This window comes from Pezoporus wallicus, unplaced genomic scaffold (genome assembly GCF_028554395.1).
Source record: "Pezoporus wallicus isolate ANWC-B61680 ecotype Strahan unplaced genomic scaffold, APGP_CSIRO_Pwel_v1 contig_2908, whole genome shotgun sequence".
In the NCBI taxonomy this organism is placed as follows: domain Eukaryota; kingdom Metazoa; phylum Chordata; class Aves; order Psittaciformes; family Psittacidae; genus Pezoporus; species Pezoporus wallicus.
The window spans coordinates 1,287,132-1,307,347 of NW_026642179.1; the positions used below are offsets into that span (position 1 = coordinate 1,287,132).

Below are 20,216 nucleotides of genomic sequence, written 5' to 3' on the forward strand. Positions count from 1 at the left end.
TAATTCCTTTCAGAAAATATGAAACAATAATCTACTGCTCCAATGTTGGGGTGCTGAATGAAACTAAGCAATAACAATTTTTGAAAACATAGTGTTGAGAGACAAAGCTCCCAGTACTAGAGAATTTAACTAGGGTCTTTTTACACTTTTACACATTGTTTATGTTCTTTTTGCTTCTTAGAGTTCTTTTTTATATCGAAAATGAAATTAAAATATTATGTTCCAGTCTTGAAATCAATAGTCTAATCACATTGTTTTCAGTGTGCTGGGTTTCACTAGCAATTTCTTTTTAATCTCTATTCTTACTTATCCTACAAGATGTGTACTGGCAAAGATAGGAGACTACTCCCTTCTTTCTTGGTTGTCAGTTAAAATACAGTTGAGAAATGCAATAAACTAGTAAAGTTCTATAAAGATTTAGTGACTTAGAAGAGAAGCTACAAAAGGACATTTTGGCTTCAGCAAGGACTTCGCCTCAGATTTGGGTTTGTTTTCTTGAGCTAAGCATACCAGATTCTCATGCTCCGCCAAAATTTACAAACACCTGCATTCTTCCAGGACAATTAAACCTTTCTTAGCACCACCTTCAAGCAGCTGCCACAGATCCTAGAGGACACTATACTTTTCCCTATTACTCTAATCCTCCTGTGGAAGGCTACCATCTGAGAGACACACTCCTGGCCTGCTGCTGCCCGAGCCAGATGTTCCAGTTGTATGCTGCAGCTGCCACCTGTGAAAGAGATGAAACTAGCAAAAACACTCAAGCAAGTGGGAAACCAATTGGCAGGCTAACAGAGACAGACATAGAGGGATGGCTTAAAACCCTAGCACAGAAGCTGACCAAAAAAAATCAACCCTCGTGTGTATGAAATGCAGTAGCAAGGAGATAAACAGAGACTTTAAGCAAACAGGAGGGCCTACAGGGGCTCAAGCAGGTTTCTTTCCCTGCAAGCAACTTTTCTGCTTTGCTAGAATCAGTTTAATAACTTCTCTTCTTACCATAGCTCCACGGAATGGGAAACTTGTTCAAAACTAGAATTAGAGAGAATTTCTAAAAGGTAGTGGTGCAGGGTCAATGTTCCCCCTGCCTCATGGGCATTAGGAAATCTTCTGAAGTGAGACTAAAATGGGTTTTAAGTGGCACAAGGATCCTGTGCTGGCAGCGTATGCATGAGCAATTTTTAGTCGCCTTGAGAAGGGGAGTGCATTCAAAAGTACCAGTGCAGAACTGAAACACTGATGGAAGCAGATGGCCCAAATTCCTCAAGAGAGGGGAAATGTTACACATGATAAGAAAAAAAAAACACCCACACACAGAGGGTGTAAGATAATTACCTTTTCACTCTACTTAGCATAATTAATGGAAAAAATCTGCAGCAAATGGAAGCAAAGAACAGACAAAAGCTATACTAATTTACAACAGCTGAAAAGGTACCCCAAAACTGAATATTCTATCTTTTCTGTCCCCCTTTGCCTATTATTGTCCCATATTTTTTAAATAAAATCTTCAGACAAATTTATCACTGCTTGATGGAAAGGAGCTGACAATTTACCACCCAACATTAATAATAAAAAGGTGATGAGCTGGTATATCATTGTTGGGTAGCTGCTTATCTCTGATGTGCAGGGAAATTGAGTAAATTTTAAATCACAGAGATATTATTATATTTGTCATTAAAATAAGTTAATGTTGTCAGTCAACACCATTTCTGGTAACTAGTTTCTGCATTCACAGTACTGTTGTAAAACATGGAAGTTAAAATCAGTTGACTTTTCCCCTGTGGTTCTGAAATCACATCACCATTTTTCTGAATTACATTAGAGTCTTCTTTCCATGTTTTATTTTGGGCGGTCACACTGTGCAGAATATTGTACCATTTAATAGTGGAATAGTAATGTCATTCACTAGAACTAAGAATAAGTATGAACTTTTTACTAAAGTTTGGTTGTCCCAGTCCGTGCTTCTTGATTGCTAATTTGGTAATGAAACAAAATGTAACACATGAGAATAACTGCGTTTCTTAAAAGTTCTTAATCTTACATGATTGTACATGCACACCTGTTCCCCACATTATTAGATCATTGAAGTTCTTTTAAAATCTATTTAGAAATAAATAGAAAAAAACCCTCTGTTTTCCATAACTTTTATGAAGACTGGAATTCAATTTGTGAAAGAAAACCTTAATTAAGGCTTTATCAGTAAGAACTATGAAATTACTCTTAAATTTTGTTAGTAGAATTTATGACTTGAGAAATTGTCTTTTATAATACTGGAACAGGAATATTAATAATTACATTAAATGAAATGTTAGGCAGAAAACAGTTTTCTACTGAAGAACAGAGTAACCAAAGGAAAAAAAAAAGGTGTATAGAAGCAAAGATTTTAAGAGAAAATTTTAGCAAAAAAAAGCAAAATTTTAAGAGAAATTTTAAGAAAAAAAAAAAAAAGCAAAATTATAAGAGATGTGTGCCATATTAAAGTTTTCAGTTTAGACTGAAATATTTGAACAAAAAACCTAAAAAGAGGTACCTAGCATGAACAGGGCTACTATCAGCTGAAAGGCAGAGAATACAGTGAACAGTTAGAAGTATTCTATTTTATGCTTGTATGAATAGTTGTGCAATATATTAAGCTGTATATAAAATAAATATATTTTGCCACATTAAACTGTACCGTGGCAGATAAGGACATCTATTATTAAGGATAGAATATCTGCTCTGTATTACACAAGATTACAGTATCCGACAGATTGAGCAAAATTAGGGAAAGAAATGGGGACCTACAAAGACCTGTGCTGCAAAGTAAAGAGGAAGATGACCACAGATGCTTAGCCATTTTAGTTCCAAGAAGAAGAGAGGTGTTAAAGAAGAGAGAAAAAAAATATTTCCACTGTCCACTGAAATCTCAAAATAATTTCTAATTGCACAGGAAAACTACTAAATCTTTGGGCACATTTAAGAACTCTAGACTGGACATTTTACATCCAGTATAACTAAGTTTAATATAAGATAGTAGAAACCGTCTTAGGCCTATTTCAGGCACTGCCAGCAAAATGACTTGTTAAATGTGTTTCTTCTTTGTTTGACAGATACGCTCCTTTATTGTTATCCTACTAATTTCAGTGAAACACATTAATAACTCTGTTTTCTCCCCACTAACACTTCCAGAGATCATGCAGGTATGAAAGTATGACCTCTGCTCTTTTCGACCTCACACTTTATCAACCAAATAATTACATTTCAAGTTCTTGTCTTTCCTGTGCAGGGAGGAAAGCTTTTGCTTTAAGGGGTCTAAACCAGTTGAACTGTAAATGAAAGCTCAGTTCATCCATCATTATTAAACATGGAAAAAAACTCCAAAACACCAAGAGCTTGATTTTCACATCATAGGGCAGCTGCTCAGATGGCAGAAAGCCACATTCCTATTCAGAGAGCCTTGACATAACAGCACGGCAAACCAGAATAACCACTGCATGCAATAATACATTTAGAGAGGTCATTACATTGTAGAAGTATGGTGAACAGCACTTACTGTCAGGAGTAGTAGATCTTCACAGTCATGAAAAGGACCTATTGGAAACTCTACCATCACAAGTCAGACTGAGAGACACTTTGACACATAAGAAGTCTGACAACTTCAGGAGAGTTCAGTGAAATCAAAAAAGCAGGATCCTTTATAAGTAAGCCAATGCTGCTTGGAACTTGCAAAGTTTGAGGAAGATTATTTTTGGCTCAAACCAGAAAATGCAAAAAAATACAAATGATATCTTACTTAAGTGAATGGAACTTCCCCCCTTCTTCCTGCCAGGGTGTTATGAAATGAGTGGTTTATGGTCGTTCAAAGAACGACCACTGGAGGTATTAGCAAGAGCAATTTTAATATGATTTATAAAGGCATGACTAAACAGAATTCAATGGAGGGTTCACTCTATTACTCACTAGGTGGATGAAGCATACAGAGGAAAACTGAGGTAAAATTGAGCTAAAGATGGTTGATACAGAGATCAAAGGCACAAAGGGCAAAGGAGACCCTCCTGTTGAATCATGAGGTTCAAAATAGACCTCCTTGCTTTCTAAACTCCTGATGGAACCTAGGTGCAGCTGGATCTCCTCTTTGTCTTAGACTTAGATTTGGTCAATAGTACTCATCTAAAGGGTGATGCATCACCACACAGGGGCAGGATGAAGGTAGAGACACGTAGGTGTTTTATGCAATTTACCAATACCCAGTACTGAAAAGGGAATGAAAAGGAGCAAAAGCATAGGTTTTCTGTTTGTTTTAAACAAAAAGAATCATGGATAAAGTTCTCTGTAACAGAAAATTACTACGGTAGTAATGGTAAATGATCTTACCAGTAAAGCTGATGGGCCACTTGGATGCTCTGAAGAGAACGATTCAGCAGGAGTTGCACTAAAGGGCTTTCAAGACTCCACTCAAACTTGAGCACCTAGCAGATTAATTAACAATAACAATCACCTGTATGTTGGCTTTATTGTCTCCCCTTTATCACAAAATTAATCAGAAAGTCCTTAGTTTGAATGAAGTAATCCAATATATAGAGAACTCCCTAGTAATGCAAAGAGAAAGAAACATCAGGCACAAGTGTCTGCCACTGACCTGTAAGATAGACAGATATCATCCTGATTCTGGCTGTGTTAGCATATTTGTAAATACGTAGCTTTTCTTCCCCCACTTAAAACTATCAATGCTATATTTAAATTTATATCAGATTACCTGGTTTGCCAAATAAACTTATTTGTGAAACAGAAGCTGTGGAAAGTGAAAGGTCACATAAGTGTGCCAGTTTGTGAAAGTTATAAAGCTGTACAGATTCTACTGCTTCACAGTAATGGATTAGTGGATTACATATATATATTAGCACATGTATACATATACACCTATGTACAGATACATGTACATCTACACAGATATGTGTATATATGTGTAATTTATATAAATATACATTTTAAAATATATAAAACCCCCTGAGAAACTCTGGAACATAAAATAGTAAGCAATCCATGCACACAGTGTTACAAAGTAAGAGGATAAAAGTTTCAATAGTTTCTCCTTAACTGCAACACAACTACTCAACCACAAGGTGATTGCTTTGGAAGCAGTGGGCCCATAACTTGTAAAACATTAAAGTCTATTGAAATACAATGTACATCTACAAAGAGGCAATTCCATACCGAAATTTCCCTGGTTACTCTCTGTTGACAAGGATTTTCCACTTATATGTGATATTAAGAAAACTGTGATTTATTGAAACACCATTTGCTTCCTTGACTGCAACAAAGCCCTGCGACCACCAGCCCCTGGTTTAGTGGTCATAGAAATATTTCTCTTGTTCAGATACTGGGTTTTTTTGTTTTTATTACTTGAAAATACCTCCTTTTAGTATACAGAAAAGCTCAATGAACATGCCAATACACTCACATTCTCTTGAGTGAAAAACAAGTCTATATCTCAGCCTTGTTGTTAATTCAATCATTGCATCAGCTGACCAACATTTTTTTTTATTCTTCTTACAATGTGTCAATCAAACAGAAAGAATAAGAAGTATTTAATGAAGTTATTGATCCAGACAGAAGAATTCTTTGGCTATCAATTTCTTCCTTACCTGAACCAGCTGTGGAAGGTATTCCAACAATTCATCATTTGACATATTTTCTATTTGTTGGACTGCTGTTCTGCGAATATCTTTATCTGTAAAACTAGAGCAAAATAAATAGGTATCATTAAGAGCTACTGAACTACTGCAACTCTCCTGAGCTCTCAGTGATATAAAATGTTAGAAAACAAGCTTTTTTTCTCAAAATGAAGTAAGAAAAAAAATCAATTCACTTGCTTTACTGTAGCAAGAGTCAAGAAACACATAGCGGATAACTTAATTGGATTGACTGTTACAGTGGGAAAAAAACCAACCTTGATCTGCAAATACCTTTTTTAATTTGAGCTATCATGTATTACAATTTTCTGAGATATGAAGCAAATTATGGATCTTTTTTTGCTGCTCATACTTACCTGAAATAGAAAATTTCTGTGCCATGAGAACTTTTTAACAGTCACTTGAGGACTTCTTTTTTTTTTGAGCAGCAACATAAAAGCTTGAAATTTCCGACATAAAAATGGTTCATTCTTGATAATTTATTCCAATGTCAGCTTTTCTGGTTCATATCATAATACATTAAAAAATATTTTTTAAACAGAAGTGATTTTGAAATGGAAAACGTGTTTGCTTTTTAGCTTTCCTAAAGGAAAATTCAGTGAAAAATCAACACCTTCCCCCACAAACACAAAAAGTCAGTGAAAAAGCTGTTTCTGATGGGAAAATGATTGAGCATTCAGCATAAGCTGTATTCTTAACAAATTCTGGTTGAAGCCAGAGTAGCTGTAGCCTAATATAGATTTTGTGATGGAGCTCTAACCACAAAAATGATAAAAGAGGAAAACACAGTGTAGCAGCAACGATTAAAAAAGGGACAGCAGGCTGGATAATACAGCTGGTCAAAACATTGTCTTTAAATAAGAAAAAGAATGAAACCTTTATGTAACCTGACTGATCAAAACTGACTCTTAACAGAACATTTGTTCTCATTTCAGAAAAAAGACAAAAAGTATACAGTGTTTTTGTACACATTTCTGAAAAATAATCTTTTAAGGACTTTTTCAGAAACAAAAGTACAAAAACAATTGCCACCTTTTAAATGTGTTGCATTCGTGACATTAATCGTGATAAAGGGAGAATTTCATGTACACAGAAGTTGCCTCCATTGGTTCACAGTTATCTGTTCTGCTACTGTCCCACTTTCACAAGGAAAGAAACACGTGCTCTTCTGTGTATGCCTGCTATGTGCTGTCACCCTTAACTATGTGTTAGCACTTGAAGCTTATCCAATCTTTTCTGTCTTCTCCTGAGCAGTCTGGAAATGTTTACTCAGACCTTTCAGTTACCAGAGTCGTAAGAATGGTCATCTCTGTCTAAGAGGCAAAAATGTCTTCAAACAGCACTACAATCAATTAGATGTTTGAAAGAGCTGCTGTGCTTTGATCCAGTTCTCTGAGGGCAAGTACCTGCCCCACAAAAAGCAGTGAATACCTTGCCTCTGAACTGATATGGCTATTAAGCTCTTTTGAAACTCTCTGATTTGGCAGTCTAGGAATACATAATAATGACAGCTGAAGGACAGAGATTACCCTGTCAATTTATGTTGGAGAAACTCCTTTGAAATCAGAACCATCATGTATGGCAGCAGGTGTAAGGCAGCCACCAGAATTACTGCTTTATGAACTCAACACTAAACCAGACTTTTCTCTTCCAGGCTTCCCAACCAGCCCCTCTTGACAACAACATACCCACTAGAAAAATAAATCAGAAGTGAAACATGGGAGAGAGTACCACGTTTGCAGCAATGACTGCTCATTGCTATCAAGAGAGAAAGAGAAGAAATTATAAAGGTAAGTGCTCAGACGTATAATGGCACCTGCAGCTCTGAACTTGAGCTTTTAAGTTCAATAAAACAAGCTGAAGCAGAACAATACACACACTTGATCATCAGATTAACTATAGGCTGTCAAAAGAAGTGGATATTTGGAAAAAAAACAGCTAACAGTTGGACTTGCTTGAAAGGCTTCGCTTTCAGTGCTGAAATCAGCTGCTACCTCTAGCACTTTGCAACCCCCTTTTAACCATGCAGCTCAGGTCTAACTTTATTATTTTGTTTGTCTCTTGTGGTGCATATTTGATTATGTTTTTAATACAGTTCATAATTGTTTGTATAATGCTAAGAGGGCCTTGATGGGGATAGAGGGAATACATTATAAATAAATTATCATGATAGCCCCAAATTAGCCTATCTTGCCAGGATTATTTATTTATTTATTCGAGGCAACCTATTAGGAACATGAAACTGTTACTTGAATATTCACATGGCTATTTAGAACAAAACATATTTGAAGGAGGACTGCATACTAAAAGAAAAAAATCCCTTTCATATCATCCTATCTTCTAATTACGCGATTGCTCTACAGGTTTGTGTGCCAAGCATGTATAGATAATATGGTCTTTCCTTTTCCCTTCTCACCTAGTTCAACAGGTTACTGAACAGAAAATTATGCCCTATACAGGCACCAAGTCAAGCAGAAAAATACTACTTAGTTACTGTTTGTCTTTACTAGTACCCAACATTTGAATATATGCAATGCTATTATGAAAAGCCTACATTTTTACAACTTAAAAAAGAACAATAAAATTATTTTGATACCAACCTTTCCAGAAAATTCAACCATTAATATTTGGTTTAGAACTAATTTGCTCTAAGTCAAAACTGGGGCTACACCTAAGCTAGCAGAAGTATCTCTAGATGTGATTAGAATAATGATGAGCTCAAATGCATAGGCACTGCGATGAAACACCTACAGGTTAGTTTCCTTTGGGAAACATGGCTCTTGTCACTCTTCTTGAATGAGATTTTCATAGAATCATAGACTGAACTAGGTTTGAAAAGATCTTTAAGATGATCAAGTCCAACCATTACCCTAGGACTGCCAAGACCACCACTAAACCACGTCACTAAGCATCTCATCTAGACAGTTTTTGAACACCTCCGGAAACAGTGATTCCACCACTTCCCTGGGCAGCCTGCTCCAATGCCTGAGCAACCCCTCAGTGAAGAAATTTTTCCTAATACCTAACCTAAACCTCCCCTGGGGCAGTTTGAGGCCATTAACTCTTGTCCTATCACTTGTTACTCAGGAGAAGAGACTGACCCCCACCTCACTACAACCTCCTTTCAGATAAGGTCCCCGAGCCTTCTCTTGTCCAGACTAAACACTTCCAGTTCTCTCAGCCGCTCCTCATCACACTTGTGCTCCAGACCCTTCACCAGCTCCACTGCATTTTCTGGACCCGTTCCAGTACCTCAATGTCTTTCTTGTAGTGAGGGGCCCAGAATCAAACACAATGTTTGAGTTGCAGCCTAACCAGTGCCGAGTACAGGGGGATGATCACTGCCCTGGCCCTGCTGTTAGAGGCTGGGATGCCATTGGCCTTCTTGACTGCCTGGGCAAGAGCTGGCTTATGTTCAGCTCTGTCAGTCAGTATCCCCAGGTATCGTGAGCAGCTTTCCAGCCACCCTTCCCCAAGCCTGGAGCATTGCATGGGGTTGTTGTGGCCCAAGTGCAAGATCTGGCACTTTGCTTTGTTAAGCCTCATACCATTTGACACAGCCCATTGATCCAGCCTGTCCAGACCCCTCTGCAGAGCCTTCTTATCCTCCAGCAGATCAGCACTCCCTCTCAACTTGGTGCTGTCTGCAAATTTACTGAGTGTTTGATAACTTGTTGGTCATGATTACTAAACTGCTTCTTTCAGCTTGTAACTACTGAGGTCAGCTTTGAATATTTGTGAAAGAATGGGTAGTTAACGCATTCTTTTAACTACCTGACAATTTGTTAAGCCCCAGATGCAGTATCCACTCTTGTCTTGAATTTCAGCGTTGGAAAGGGCCACAGGTACAATATTTTGTTTGGTTTACCCCTTACATTTGAATTTGAGCAAACATTTAACATGATCAGGAACACCAGAACTACAGCAAATACTTATAACTCAATTTTTATTTCACGATGCTTATGCTATTCATGCTTATATACATCAGTTTATTTGCTAAAACTCAGTAACAGGGTAAGGTCTAGAAGCAGATCTGAGTAAAAAATCCTACACTTCACTTGCCTGGAAACGACACCATCTTGTAGTCTGGTAATTAATTAGGGCTAGAGGGTTTAATTTCTGTGAATAATCTCTCAAACTTCTGAGCACTGTATCAAATCTAATTTTAGTAATCCATAAATGAGTCGCAATTATAGGATGCAATTAATTGATTTTTTGGCTCTCTGACTCAATGCAAGAGAAATCACTTTAGGCTTGAGAAAAACACCTCCATTTGGTGGACATTTTCATTTCATTTTAGAGGACAGCTGATTTCCAGGGCTTGCTACAATGAATACGTAACTATTTACACATAATGAAAACTCTAGAAGCAGAGAAGCAAGATGACTGTATTACAACAAATTCAATATTCCACTCTTTAAGGGTATTCTTCTAAGAAAGAGGAGCTCATCTGTATCACAGCTCATCTGTATCAGATCAATTTTGCAAAGGATTTGAACCATGGATTTATCAGGTTCCTGACATGTGGCTGCTGATAATGGCTTCAGAGAGGCAGGAGATTAAGGCACTCCTCTTCCCTAGCTGTTTTATGGTTGCTACCAAAATATCTGATAATTTAGCTAGGAAAAAAAGCAACTTAAGCCAAAAACCTTTAACAATGCTTATATGTTTCACTCTTTATGGGAGCTTTCATCCAAGTTTCCACTTACTTCCAGCTGTATTTTTTTTTTTCCTTGAAAAAAACCCAAACCTACTGGTCAATAAATAAGTAAATAGAGCTACAGCTACCCTCATTTACTTGCTTGTCTGCATTGTAATATACTGTAGCTTTCTCCTTTTGGCCAATTTTATTTGTTCTCTCTTCAGGTAATGAGTACTCCACAACAAAGACCATGGCTTCTTACAAGTTTTTTCCAGGTTTACACACTCAGGGACACTACTGAAAAATAAACAATATGCAAACAATAGCTGCAGAGTCCAGTTCTTAGCAATAGGTCACACTATGCATGACTTCAAATTTCCCCTTAGTAGATTGTTAGGTCTGCCTTGAAACTTTAAGATGGTTTCTGTAAATTCAGTTTTGAGCTGGATGAGCATAGATTACAATATGCTTTAGAGGTAGCAACAACTTTAATTCTTTTCATATAGGTAGCCAGTAGGGAGCTATTTGTCTAGATGTACTTTTCAGCTAAATCAGATTCAAACAGAAAACTAAGTGCTGTTGAGGCATCTTGTGGATTAGTGAAATTCTCCTGAGACTTTAGCATCTGCCAGTGGTGACTTGATTGTAAATGAGAAATAGATGTGCATTTCATTTTTAACAGCTTTATTGTCCTGATTTTATTGCACTATCTCAACCTCAGGCTGGAAAATATTTGTCAGGTAAATGGAACTGTACAGCTCACTATATTTTCTCACATATGAGGATCTCTGTAGAGAACAGCATGGCTTTTCATGACCCGTCTTTTAAGTTAGAGGCTTATAACATACCACAAATTTCTGCAATTCCCTTTACATTTTAAGTTCTGTTGCATTTTCAAAAAAAAAGACTCTAGTCCCACAAAATGCATGCTATTAAGACTGGCAGAAACAAGGGAGTTTGAGCTAGTAAACCTTCCGGTATGAAGATACTATCATCTAAAAAAAAAAACCAACAAAAAAAACAAACCCACTCTCGATTTAGTAAAGGCTCAAATCATTGATGGGTGCAACTGGTCCAAGAAAGAAAGCCAGAGAAGGGGAAGGGCATGAGATACTTCTGGGGGTCTTAAGAGAGCTAGTGGATGTAGTTGCCAAGCCATTACCTACCAAATTTGAGAAGTCATGGCAGCCTGATGAAGCTCCCGCTGACTGGAAAAAAGTCCCCATTTTTACAAAGGGAAAAAGAAAGATCTGGGGAACTACAGGCCAGTCAGTCTCACCTTGGTGCCTGGTAAGATCATGGAGGAAATCCACCTGGCAACTACGCTACAGCACGTGGACAATAAGGAGGTGATTGGTGACAGCCAACATGGCTTCACTAAGGCAAATCATGCCTCAGAAATTTGGTGGCATTCTGCGACAGGATGACAGCGTTGGTGGATAAAGAAAGAGCGACTAATATCATCTACCTGGACTTGTGCAAAGCATTTGACACTGTCCTACACAACATCATTGCCTCTACACTGGAGAGGCATGGATTTCACAGAGAGACCACTCAGTGGATAAGGAATTGGATGGATGTTTGCTTTCACAGAGTTGTGGTCAATGGCTCGATGTCCAAGTGGAAAAAAGTGATGAGCGGTGCTCACCAGGAGTCAGTATTGGGACTGGTGCTGTTTAACATCTTTGTTGGTGACATGGACAGTGGGATTGAGCACACCCTTTAGCAAGTTCGCTGATGACACCAAAGTATGTGGTGCAGTTGATGTGCTGGAGGAAAGGGATGCCACCCAGAGGGACCTTTACAGGCTTAAGAGGTGGGTCTGTGCAAACCTCATGAAGTTCTACCAGGCCTACAAGAAATCTGGACAGGTACTTTTCATAAGAGCAAGCAGTTACAGGACAACGGGTAATAGCTTTAAAATGAAAGAGAGTAGATTTAGAGTAGTTACTAGGAAGTTAGTTATTATTATTAGTTATTACTGTGAAGATGGTGAGACACAGGAATAGGTTGCCCCGAGAAGCTGTGGATGTCCCATCCCTGGAAGCGTTCAAGGCCAGGCTGGATGGACCTTTGAACAACTCACTCTAGTGGAAGGTATCTCTGCCCATAGCAAGACGGTTGGAACTAGATGATTGTTAAGATCCCTTCCAATCCAAACCATTCTACAATTCTACGAACTGTTTAAAAGAATAGACAGGTAAGTTTTGGTTGGCCATTTAACTATTTTAAAACTAATTAGACTGGAAGAGAGAAGAAACTTATAGAAAATGATTAAGGAATTCCTTTAGTTTTAGCACACATTAGCAGGGCTTATTAGCTTTCTGTTGGTGATTGTTTTCATTCCTTTGACGGCTTCTAAAGCAAACACTGTGTGAGTGTATGATGATTAGAAAATGGCAAGGACTAAAATAAAGTACAGAAAGATAACAAATACTGTCAGTAAAAGGGACACTGGATTTTCAAAATTTCAGGTAAAAAAGAGCAATATTTTCATTCCTCATAAGACGCAAACGCACCCCGTCCCCACACATTGCAAAGTTTATGGTCAGATACATTAGGTATTGCCTTGGCTGACTGATGGCAAGCTCAATCTGTAGAATTTACTCACAGAAAATACTTTTAAGTAATGCTTACATAGATTTTCTATAAGAAGTCATGACTAAAACAACTAGCAGTAAGATGTCATGGAGACCATATGGTGAACCATACCCTATGAGAGAACAAGAGTAGGAAGAAATTAACAGAAAGCAGTTTTGCATTTGAAACCTGTATGATTTAGTGGGTTCTTCCCACCCAAGACACAAAGTTTGCTCCCTGTTACATTAAAACTAAAGAAGAAAAAAAGAAAATTTGATTATTTAGAGGCTTAGCCTTTTGATTAGATTGTACGTTTATGTATAGAAAGCATGCCATATCCTACATAGCTGTCCATTGTTAGTTGTCCTGCTATAGCTGTCTGCTATAGTAACTTCATATTTATTGCCAATAAAGCTAGAAATGGTTAAAGGCAGGGGGGGGAAGAAGGAAATAATTACATTTTGGTGCTTAAATGAACATGTGCATACATCCCCACAGAAGTTATCACTAAATTTCATGTACGTTACTACAAAGCAGTGTTAAAGCTTTATCAGTACTGTGTTCTGTACATCACATTAATTATAGACCGCTGCTTTGTTCTATCTTATTTCTTAGCATAAGCCTGTGTTGCTGTCCCCACTGATATACAACTACAGCCTTTTACACCAAGTAAGATGCAAACAGGCAAGATATACCCCAGCTGTGTCTGCTTGATAAATATTCTATTGGGCATTCCATTGTAGATGCTCAGGGAACAGTTTAAATTCTGCTTCTATTAAGACAATGACAATCTGATTCAAAAATTCTAAATCAATTTGGTTTTCAAAGGTGTAATAACAAAATCTGGCTTCAAGCTATCACACTTTATTGTAATTATTAGAAAGTGAGTTTCACATATATCGGTACATATCCTAACTACTGAAACTCAATAGCTATTCTGCTTCATAACATGAAAAATCAACAATAATACTGTGAGAACCAAAGGCTGAGGGATGCTATAAGCAAAAGAGTATCTTCTCTGGTCAAGGAGAGGTAGGAGGAGTCATATTTTCATCTACTCTGCCTATTCCATACAGGGGATTAAGTGAGGTAGTACAAAACCCCTTTGACATTAATGTCTGATCTCAAAATCCTCTGGTTTGGCACACGGCTTTAAAGGCATGTCCATTCCTGTGCACCTGCTGTGACAGAGAAGTTAGCAGGAAGTTTCGAGGAAAAAATTAAGCCTACCACGAGGTTATGTCTTCACCTCCACTGTCTACATCAAAAAATTCTCTCTTCAGAATGTTTGCAGCCATGCACAAAGCTGGAAAATTACATACCTTCTTCAGTGACTGCTTACAGATTCTAGCATGATTTCCTGATTCCTAGCCATAATATCTCACAGGGCTGCAAATGTACTTTAGATGTGCCAGAAAAACAAGGTTAGAGAAAACATTCTGCTATTTGGGTTAATGAATACATTCAGGCTTTCATTTTTTATAATTTGAATAGCAAGATAACCTGACACAAAATTGTAAGAACAGTTGTCCTATACATATACAAAATATTAGCATTAGTAGCACATCATAGAATCATAGAATAGTTAGAGTTGGAAAGGACCTCAAGATCATCTAGTTCCAATCCCCCTGCCATGGGCAGGGACACCTCACACTAAACCATGGCACCCAAGACTCTGTCCAACCTGGCCTAGAACACCGCCAGGGATGGAGCATTCACAGCTTCCCTGGGCAACCCAGTCCAGTGCCTCACCACCCTTACAGTAAAGAACTTCCTCCTTATATCCAATCTAAACTTCCCCTGTTTAAGTTTTAACCCATTACCCCTTGTCCTGTCACTACAGTCCCTAGTGAAGAGTCCCTCCCCAGCGTCCTTGTAGGCCCCCTTCAGATACTGGAAGGCTGCTATGAGGTCTCCACGCAGCCTTCTCTTCTCCAGGCTGAACAGCCCCAACTTCCTCAGCCTATCTTCATCTGGGAGGTGCTCCAGTTCCCCGATCATCCTCATGGCCCTCCTCTGTACTTGTTCCAACAGTTCCATGTCCTTTTTATGTTGAGGACACCAGAACTGCACACAATACTCCAGGTGAGGTCTCACAAGAGCAGAGTAGAGGGGCAGGATCACCTTCTTCGACCTGCTGGTCACACTCCTTTTGATGCAGCCCAGGATACAGTTGGCTTTGTGGGCTGCAAGCGCATACTGCTGGCCCATGTTCATTTTCTCATTGACCAGCACCCCCAAGTCCTTCTCCACAGGGCTGCTCTGAATCTCTTCTCTGCCCAACCTGTACCTGTGCCTGGGGTTGCTCCGACCCTTGCACTTCTCATGGTTAAACTTCATGAGGTTGGCATCAGCCCACCTCACAAGCGTGTCAAGATCCCTCTGGATGGCATTCCTTCCCTCCAGGGTATCAACCGAACCACACAGCTTGGTGTCATCGGCAAACTTGCTGAGGGCGCACTCAATCCCACTGTCCATGTCAGCTGCAAAGATGTTAAACAAGACCGGTCCCAACACCGATCCCTGAGGGACATCACTCGTAAAGGTCTCCTGCCTTTGGTTTCTTTTTGTCATCAAGAAATTGCACTGAATAAACAAGTGCACTGGTGTTACTTCCCTGGTTACTGTGCCATGCAATGTAAATACAGCTAGAGAAAGCTCTAGCTCCACTAAAGCTTGGCTTTTTACCAAACTCAGTAAGTAAAGTCAATGACAAAATGCACAGGGCACTAATAAGCAGTGCTGAGTAGGAGGAACCAGCTTAATAACTTCTGCCTTAGGGAAAATTCTATTTTTTTAGGTAATGGCTTATGATCATCCTTCCCTGAAATTACAGGTAAAACAGACTGTAAAATCTTCTTCCACATATCCCCCTGCCATCCTCTCCATCTTGTATTTATTGATTAAAGAAACTTTCATTGTTTTTTAAATTGTTTTTTTAATTGTTGGCTTCTGAAGTTTTAAGAATCAATGCACTTATTCCAAGTACTGGATGCAAGGTTGCTACTGAACTTATCTGTGAAATGCACCATGATTGTATTTCTAATTTATGAAAGCTCTTTCTTTCCACTGCATAAATATGCTATCATTTGGCTGCATTACAATGTGCTTGTAAAGTGTGAGAGAAACATGCTCAAAGAACAAGAAACACCTATTAAACTGTACATTTAACTGTGTAGTGAACAAAACAATTCAGAAGTTTCAGAAAGTTGCAAAGAGCTTTCTAACACAGATGCATGACAACGGGGCTTGATTTGATGGGCCATGATATCTCCCCCTAAGCTCTGTGATGCAGTCTTCTAACCCACGCAATGAGCAAATACCTCCAGTGATTTTCATTTCTTTATCCCTGTAAATATAAGCCTGAGCTTAATCATGGGGACAGATGCTGCTTTCTGGCTCTGAGGAAAAGGATAATTTAGTCTCCAGTCCAAGGCTTGCAAAAGGAACTAGTGGTTTTGAGTACCCTCTCTAAACTGTATAAAGAGTAAGCTGATGCCTGCAGAAGAAATTCAGGTTTCTTTAAGGCACTGCAAACTGAACTTTTCGCAGCGGAAGCGTGCAAAACTCAGAGTGATTGGAAACTCTTGGTCTCTTGTATAGTATTGTTAACAATGTGGCAAACTGTGACACATAGAAATGATACAACACAGAGCTGAACCCTGGATCTTCCCGGCAAAGGGTGTTCTGAAAGCTGAGTATTTATGTGGAATCAATTTTGTTTTTTGAAAAAAATCACAGAAGAAAAACACAAGAGGGCTCTTAAAAAATCTGTCTCAGGAATTTCTTGAGCTGTAGTCTACTGGAAGATGGGAGAGCAGCACCATGTCTTTATGGCCCATTCTCATTGTCTTCCCTACATAACTGTTGCTAGCCATCACTGGAGACAGGATGCACTAGGATGACTTTTGGGCTGATTTGTGCAGCTGCTCCTGCATTCTTGCATTATGTTAACAATAGATGTAGGCAGAGATCAGCTCTAATTTATTATACTTACCTATGACTTGATACTGATGGTAACACAAGTCCTTAAAATAGACATGAATATATAACAAGCATTTCTTTTACATTCTACTCATGTTTTATACGAACTTGGATCTTTCAGCTGTGTCTCAGTAATCACAAGAAATCAGAGAGCTCTTTTGTGGATGACAGAAGTGAGGAACTGAATTGACGAATTGTCAGTGCCAAACATAACACAGGAGAGAGATGAATGAACCTTCAAAACCAGCTTGTTATGGAGCCCAAAATCCAAAGTCAGTGAAGGTAACGGTGAAGGAAAGCTGGACCCTATCCAGTGCTACTTTACTTTTCAAAATGATTGAAATCTGAGAAAAAGAGAACCAAGAGAAGAAACCTCAGAAATACATTTATACGGAAGTACTCTCCTTCAAACCACTCTATTTGCATATACATCTCTCAGTAGTTAAGTCATGTGATCCAGACATCTCTGAAACTAGACATCCTTAAGGAAATGTAGCTCCTCTGTTTCCAAAGGTTAGCTTCCCAGCTGTTCTTGCACCTACAAAATATTGTGGATACATGAAGGGCAGCATTTATTATTTTTTTTTTTAAGAAGATTTGCACTCTGATACAGAACTTCTTTCTGTAGTGTTAGCATGAAGCAAAAAAACTGGACTGATGTTATCTTTTGTAAGAAAGAAATTAAAGGGACAAACCAGCTAAGATCCTGATCAGAAGTACTTACTCTTTGGCAAGACTGCAGGTGCCAGCCACTCCCAGTGATGGCACCAGGAGAGAAAAAGTGCTGACATCTTCCCATCTTTTCATGCCAGCAATCTCTGCTGTAGCCAGAAGGAAGTGTGTGTACTCTATCTACTACACACTGAGAAGCTCTGTGTCAGGCTGAGTCATATTAAATATCCTGTGAAGCACCTGACAGGACTGATATTCTGCACCACACCCTGATGCAGAGCTGCATCTTCAAAGAACAATCCAGTTCTTCACTTGCAAAAATGCCACTCATACACAGAAACAAAAAATGACAAAAGGTCTAATCTGAAAGCCTGGCATGCTCTGACAAACAAACTCAAAATCTCTTGCTGTTCCGTGCTGTGTAAGAAAATACACAGCCCATATACTCCTTTCTATGTCTCTTTTGCCTATTAGAAATGGATTACAATACTTTAGTAACGGTAAATAAGGAACAGTAATATGCTCCAGAGCCTGATCTTTCAGGACCTTCACTTCCATCATTCCCGCAAAACATAAAAAAAGACATGTATACAAATGTGAAACTGCTAACAGTTCAGATATAAACCAGGTATTCTTAGGAAATCACTTCTAGAGGGAAATGACAGCCTATAGTCAGTTTTATACTATTAAATAACTCCTTTTTAATAACATGGAAGTGAGTATATATAGTCTTTTCTCAAGTAAAGCTTTAGGTGAGGTGCTCTTCTAAATGCATAACACAGAACTGAGATTGCAAAGCCGGTGCAGCTTGTGCTTACCCAGACAAGCAAGGGCTTGATAGACCAAATTTGCTCAACCTTTTCATCTGCATGTTTAATATTTTCAGAGGTAGATCACTAAATGTACAATACTTCCCAAGTATTCTCCTCCTTCTAGAGGAAAAGTAACTGCTGACACAGATTCTGTCCCCTGACATCTCCTGTTACATCACAGGTAAGACTATTTTCAGCATCAAGAAAGCCTTCCAATAATCAACTCTGAGTGTAAGAAGTCAAGGTAGAATAAGGTATCACAACAGAATTTACTCCAAGTGTGGAGAACTGACTTCAAAGTTTTATCCTATCTGCTTCAGAAAGGCTACAGGTGGGACTGTATGTATTTACACAGTGTCATAATCTAGAAGCAAATTCAGTCCTCCTTATCTCCCATTAGTCACTTCATGCCTGTACAGTTGTTTGAAGATACAGAGCGCTATGTAAGTGCTAAGTGATCTCTTGTTACCAAAACTGACTGAATCTGCTAGAGAGAATGAAATACCCTTCATTATCCTGAGGGACAGAAAACCTTCTCAGCCAGGAAGGCATTGCTGGCATATTCAGTTCAAGGTCATCACAAGAGTTGCAACTATAACTTCACTTTGACACAGGGACAGAATTGAAAGCAGAGTCAGTGAACCACAGCATGACATGATGATGAATTAATCAGCATGTGATTATTTGTTTATTGCTATTTTCCTACTTGGTTAATTTTCGTTTACCTGAAGGTCAGAAGCCCAAGTGCCTCCAGGGGGTTAGAAAATTTCCACCTCCTCAACACGGCATACATTTCTGACACAGTCATTCGATCCCAACTGGGTGCACTGCCCAGTACCAGAGGAAGGGAGCAATTTTGATTATTGCAGTAGTAACGATAAAACCATAAGATTCTTTTCTGTTGCTCTGAGAGTCTGGAAGAGAAGATTAGAAATTCAGTTTGAAATTAAAACCACCTGGAGCTTTGTGTAGCAACAGTTATTGTACAGAGGGGCCAAGTCATACAGTACACTGCTTTTCGTGCGAGTACGTGTTTTCCTTGGGGTAGGGTATCATTTTCTGCAGACCAGCTTTTATAAGAAAAGTGATACTTATACTCTGGATCTTTCAGCCTTAGGTCATATAAAAATGAAAAAGACACACATATATGGTTATTTCACTTTCTAAGCACTCTCATTTTTCTTCTCTACTGTCTCTGTTGTTGGTCTTGTTTGTTTGTTTTTACTGGGGTTTTCTGACAGAGACAAAGAAAAGATCAGTTATCACCAGATAAATTATTGTTACATCCATCTGCTACACATCATCTCTAATAAACCACCGTAACAACTAGACACACAACACTGAAAGCCATAGCTTTAACTCCTGCCCTTGTTTCGACTGTTCAGTGCAGGTGTGTCTATTTTTAGCGCATTCACATTTAAAATAAGGTTTAGGCACATCCATGCACATACACAAGAACATGAACCCATGCGTACACACACAGTGATTATCCCTAGCACAGATACAAGTTTGCAAAAGTGAAAGAAAGCTCCCTGCAATTTGTGTGTCTGATTGCAAGGCCTAGCATACCAAGCTTCGCTGTACTTACTTACAAAGAAGAATTCAATACCAAATTCCTCCTAGAGATATTAGATATCTAAATGACATTGATAAAATGGCCAGTCCTCACACCATATTTCAACATAGTAAGAAATGCCTCAGAATAATTTATGCTATATATCCTCTGATTTGTCAACAATTCAGATATCTGCCTCATGCATATTAAATTATAAGGCTGATTCTCCTTAATTTGGTATCAGAGCCTTCAACAGCAAGCTTGGAGATTGCAAACTAATCTCCAGTTCATGCAAATCA

At 38.5% G+C, this 20,216-nt stretch overlaps 1 protein-coding gene across 1 annotated transcript in view; it reads right to left on the bottom strand.

Annotated features, from left to right (window-relative positions):
* The window catches only part of PIK3C2G (phosphatidylinositol-4-phosphate 3-kinase catalytic subunit type 2 gamma), a 208,370-nt gene that overhangs the window by 114,707 nt on the left and 73,447 nt on the right, over positions 1 to 20,216 (bottom strand). Inside the window, exons 16-18 of the mRNA XM_057428016.1 lie at positions 19,088 to 19,276; positions 5,625 to 5,718; positions 4,354 to 4,448 (exon numbers count right to left, since the gene is read on the bottom strand). Coding sequence (XP_057283999.1) covers positions 4,354 to 4,448; positions 5,625 to 5,718; positions 19,088 to 19,276 — 378 coding nt within the window. The remainder of the gene's footprint in view (positions 1 to 4,353; positions 4,449 to 5,624; positions 5,719 to 19,087; positions 19,277 to 20,216) is intronic.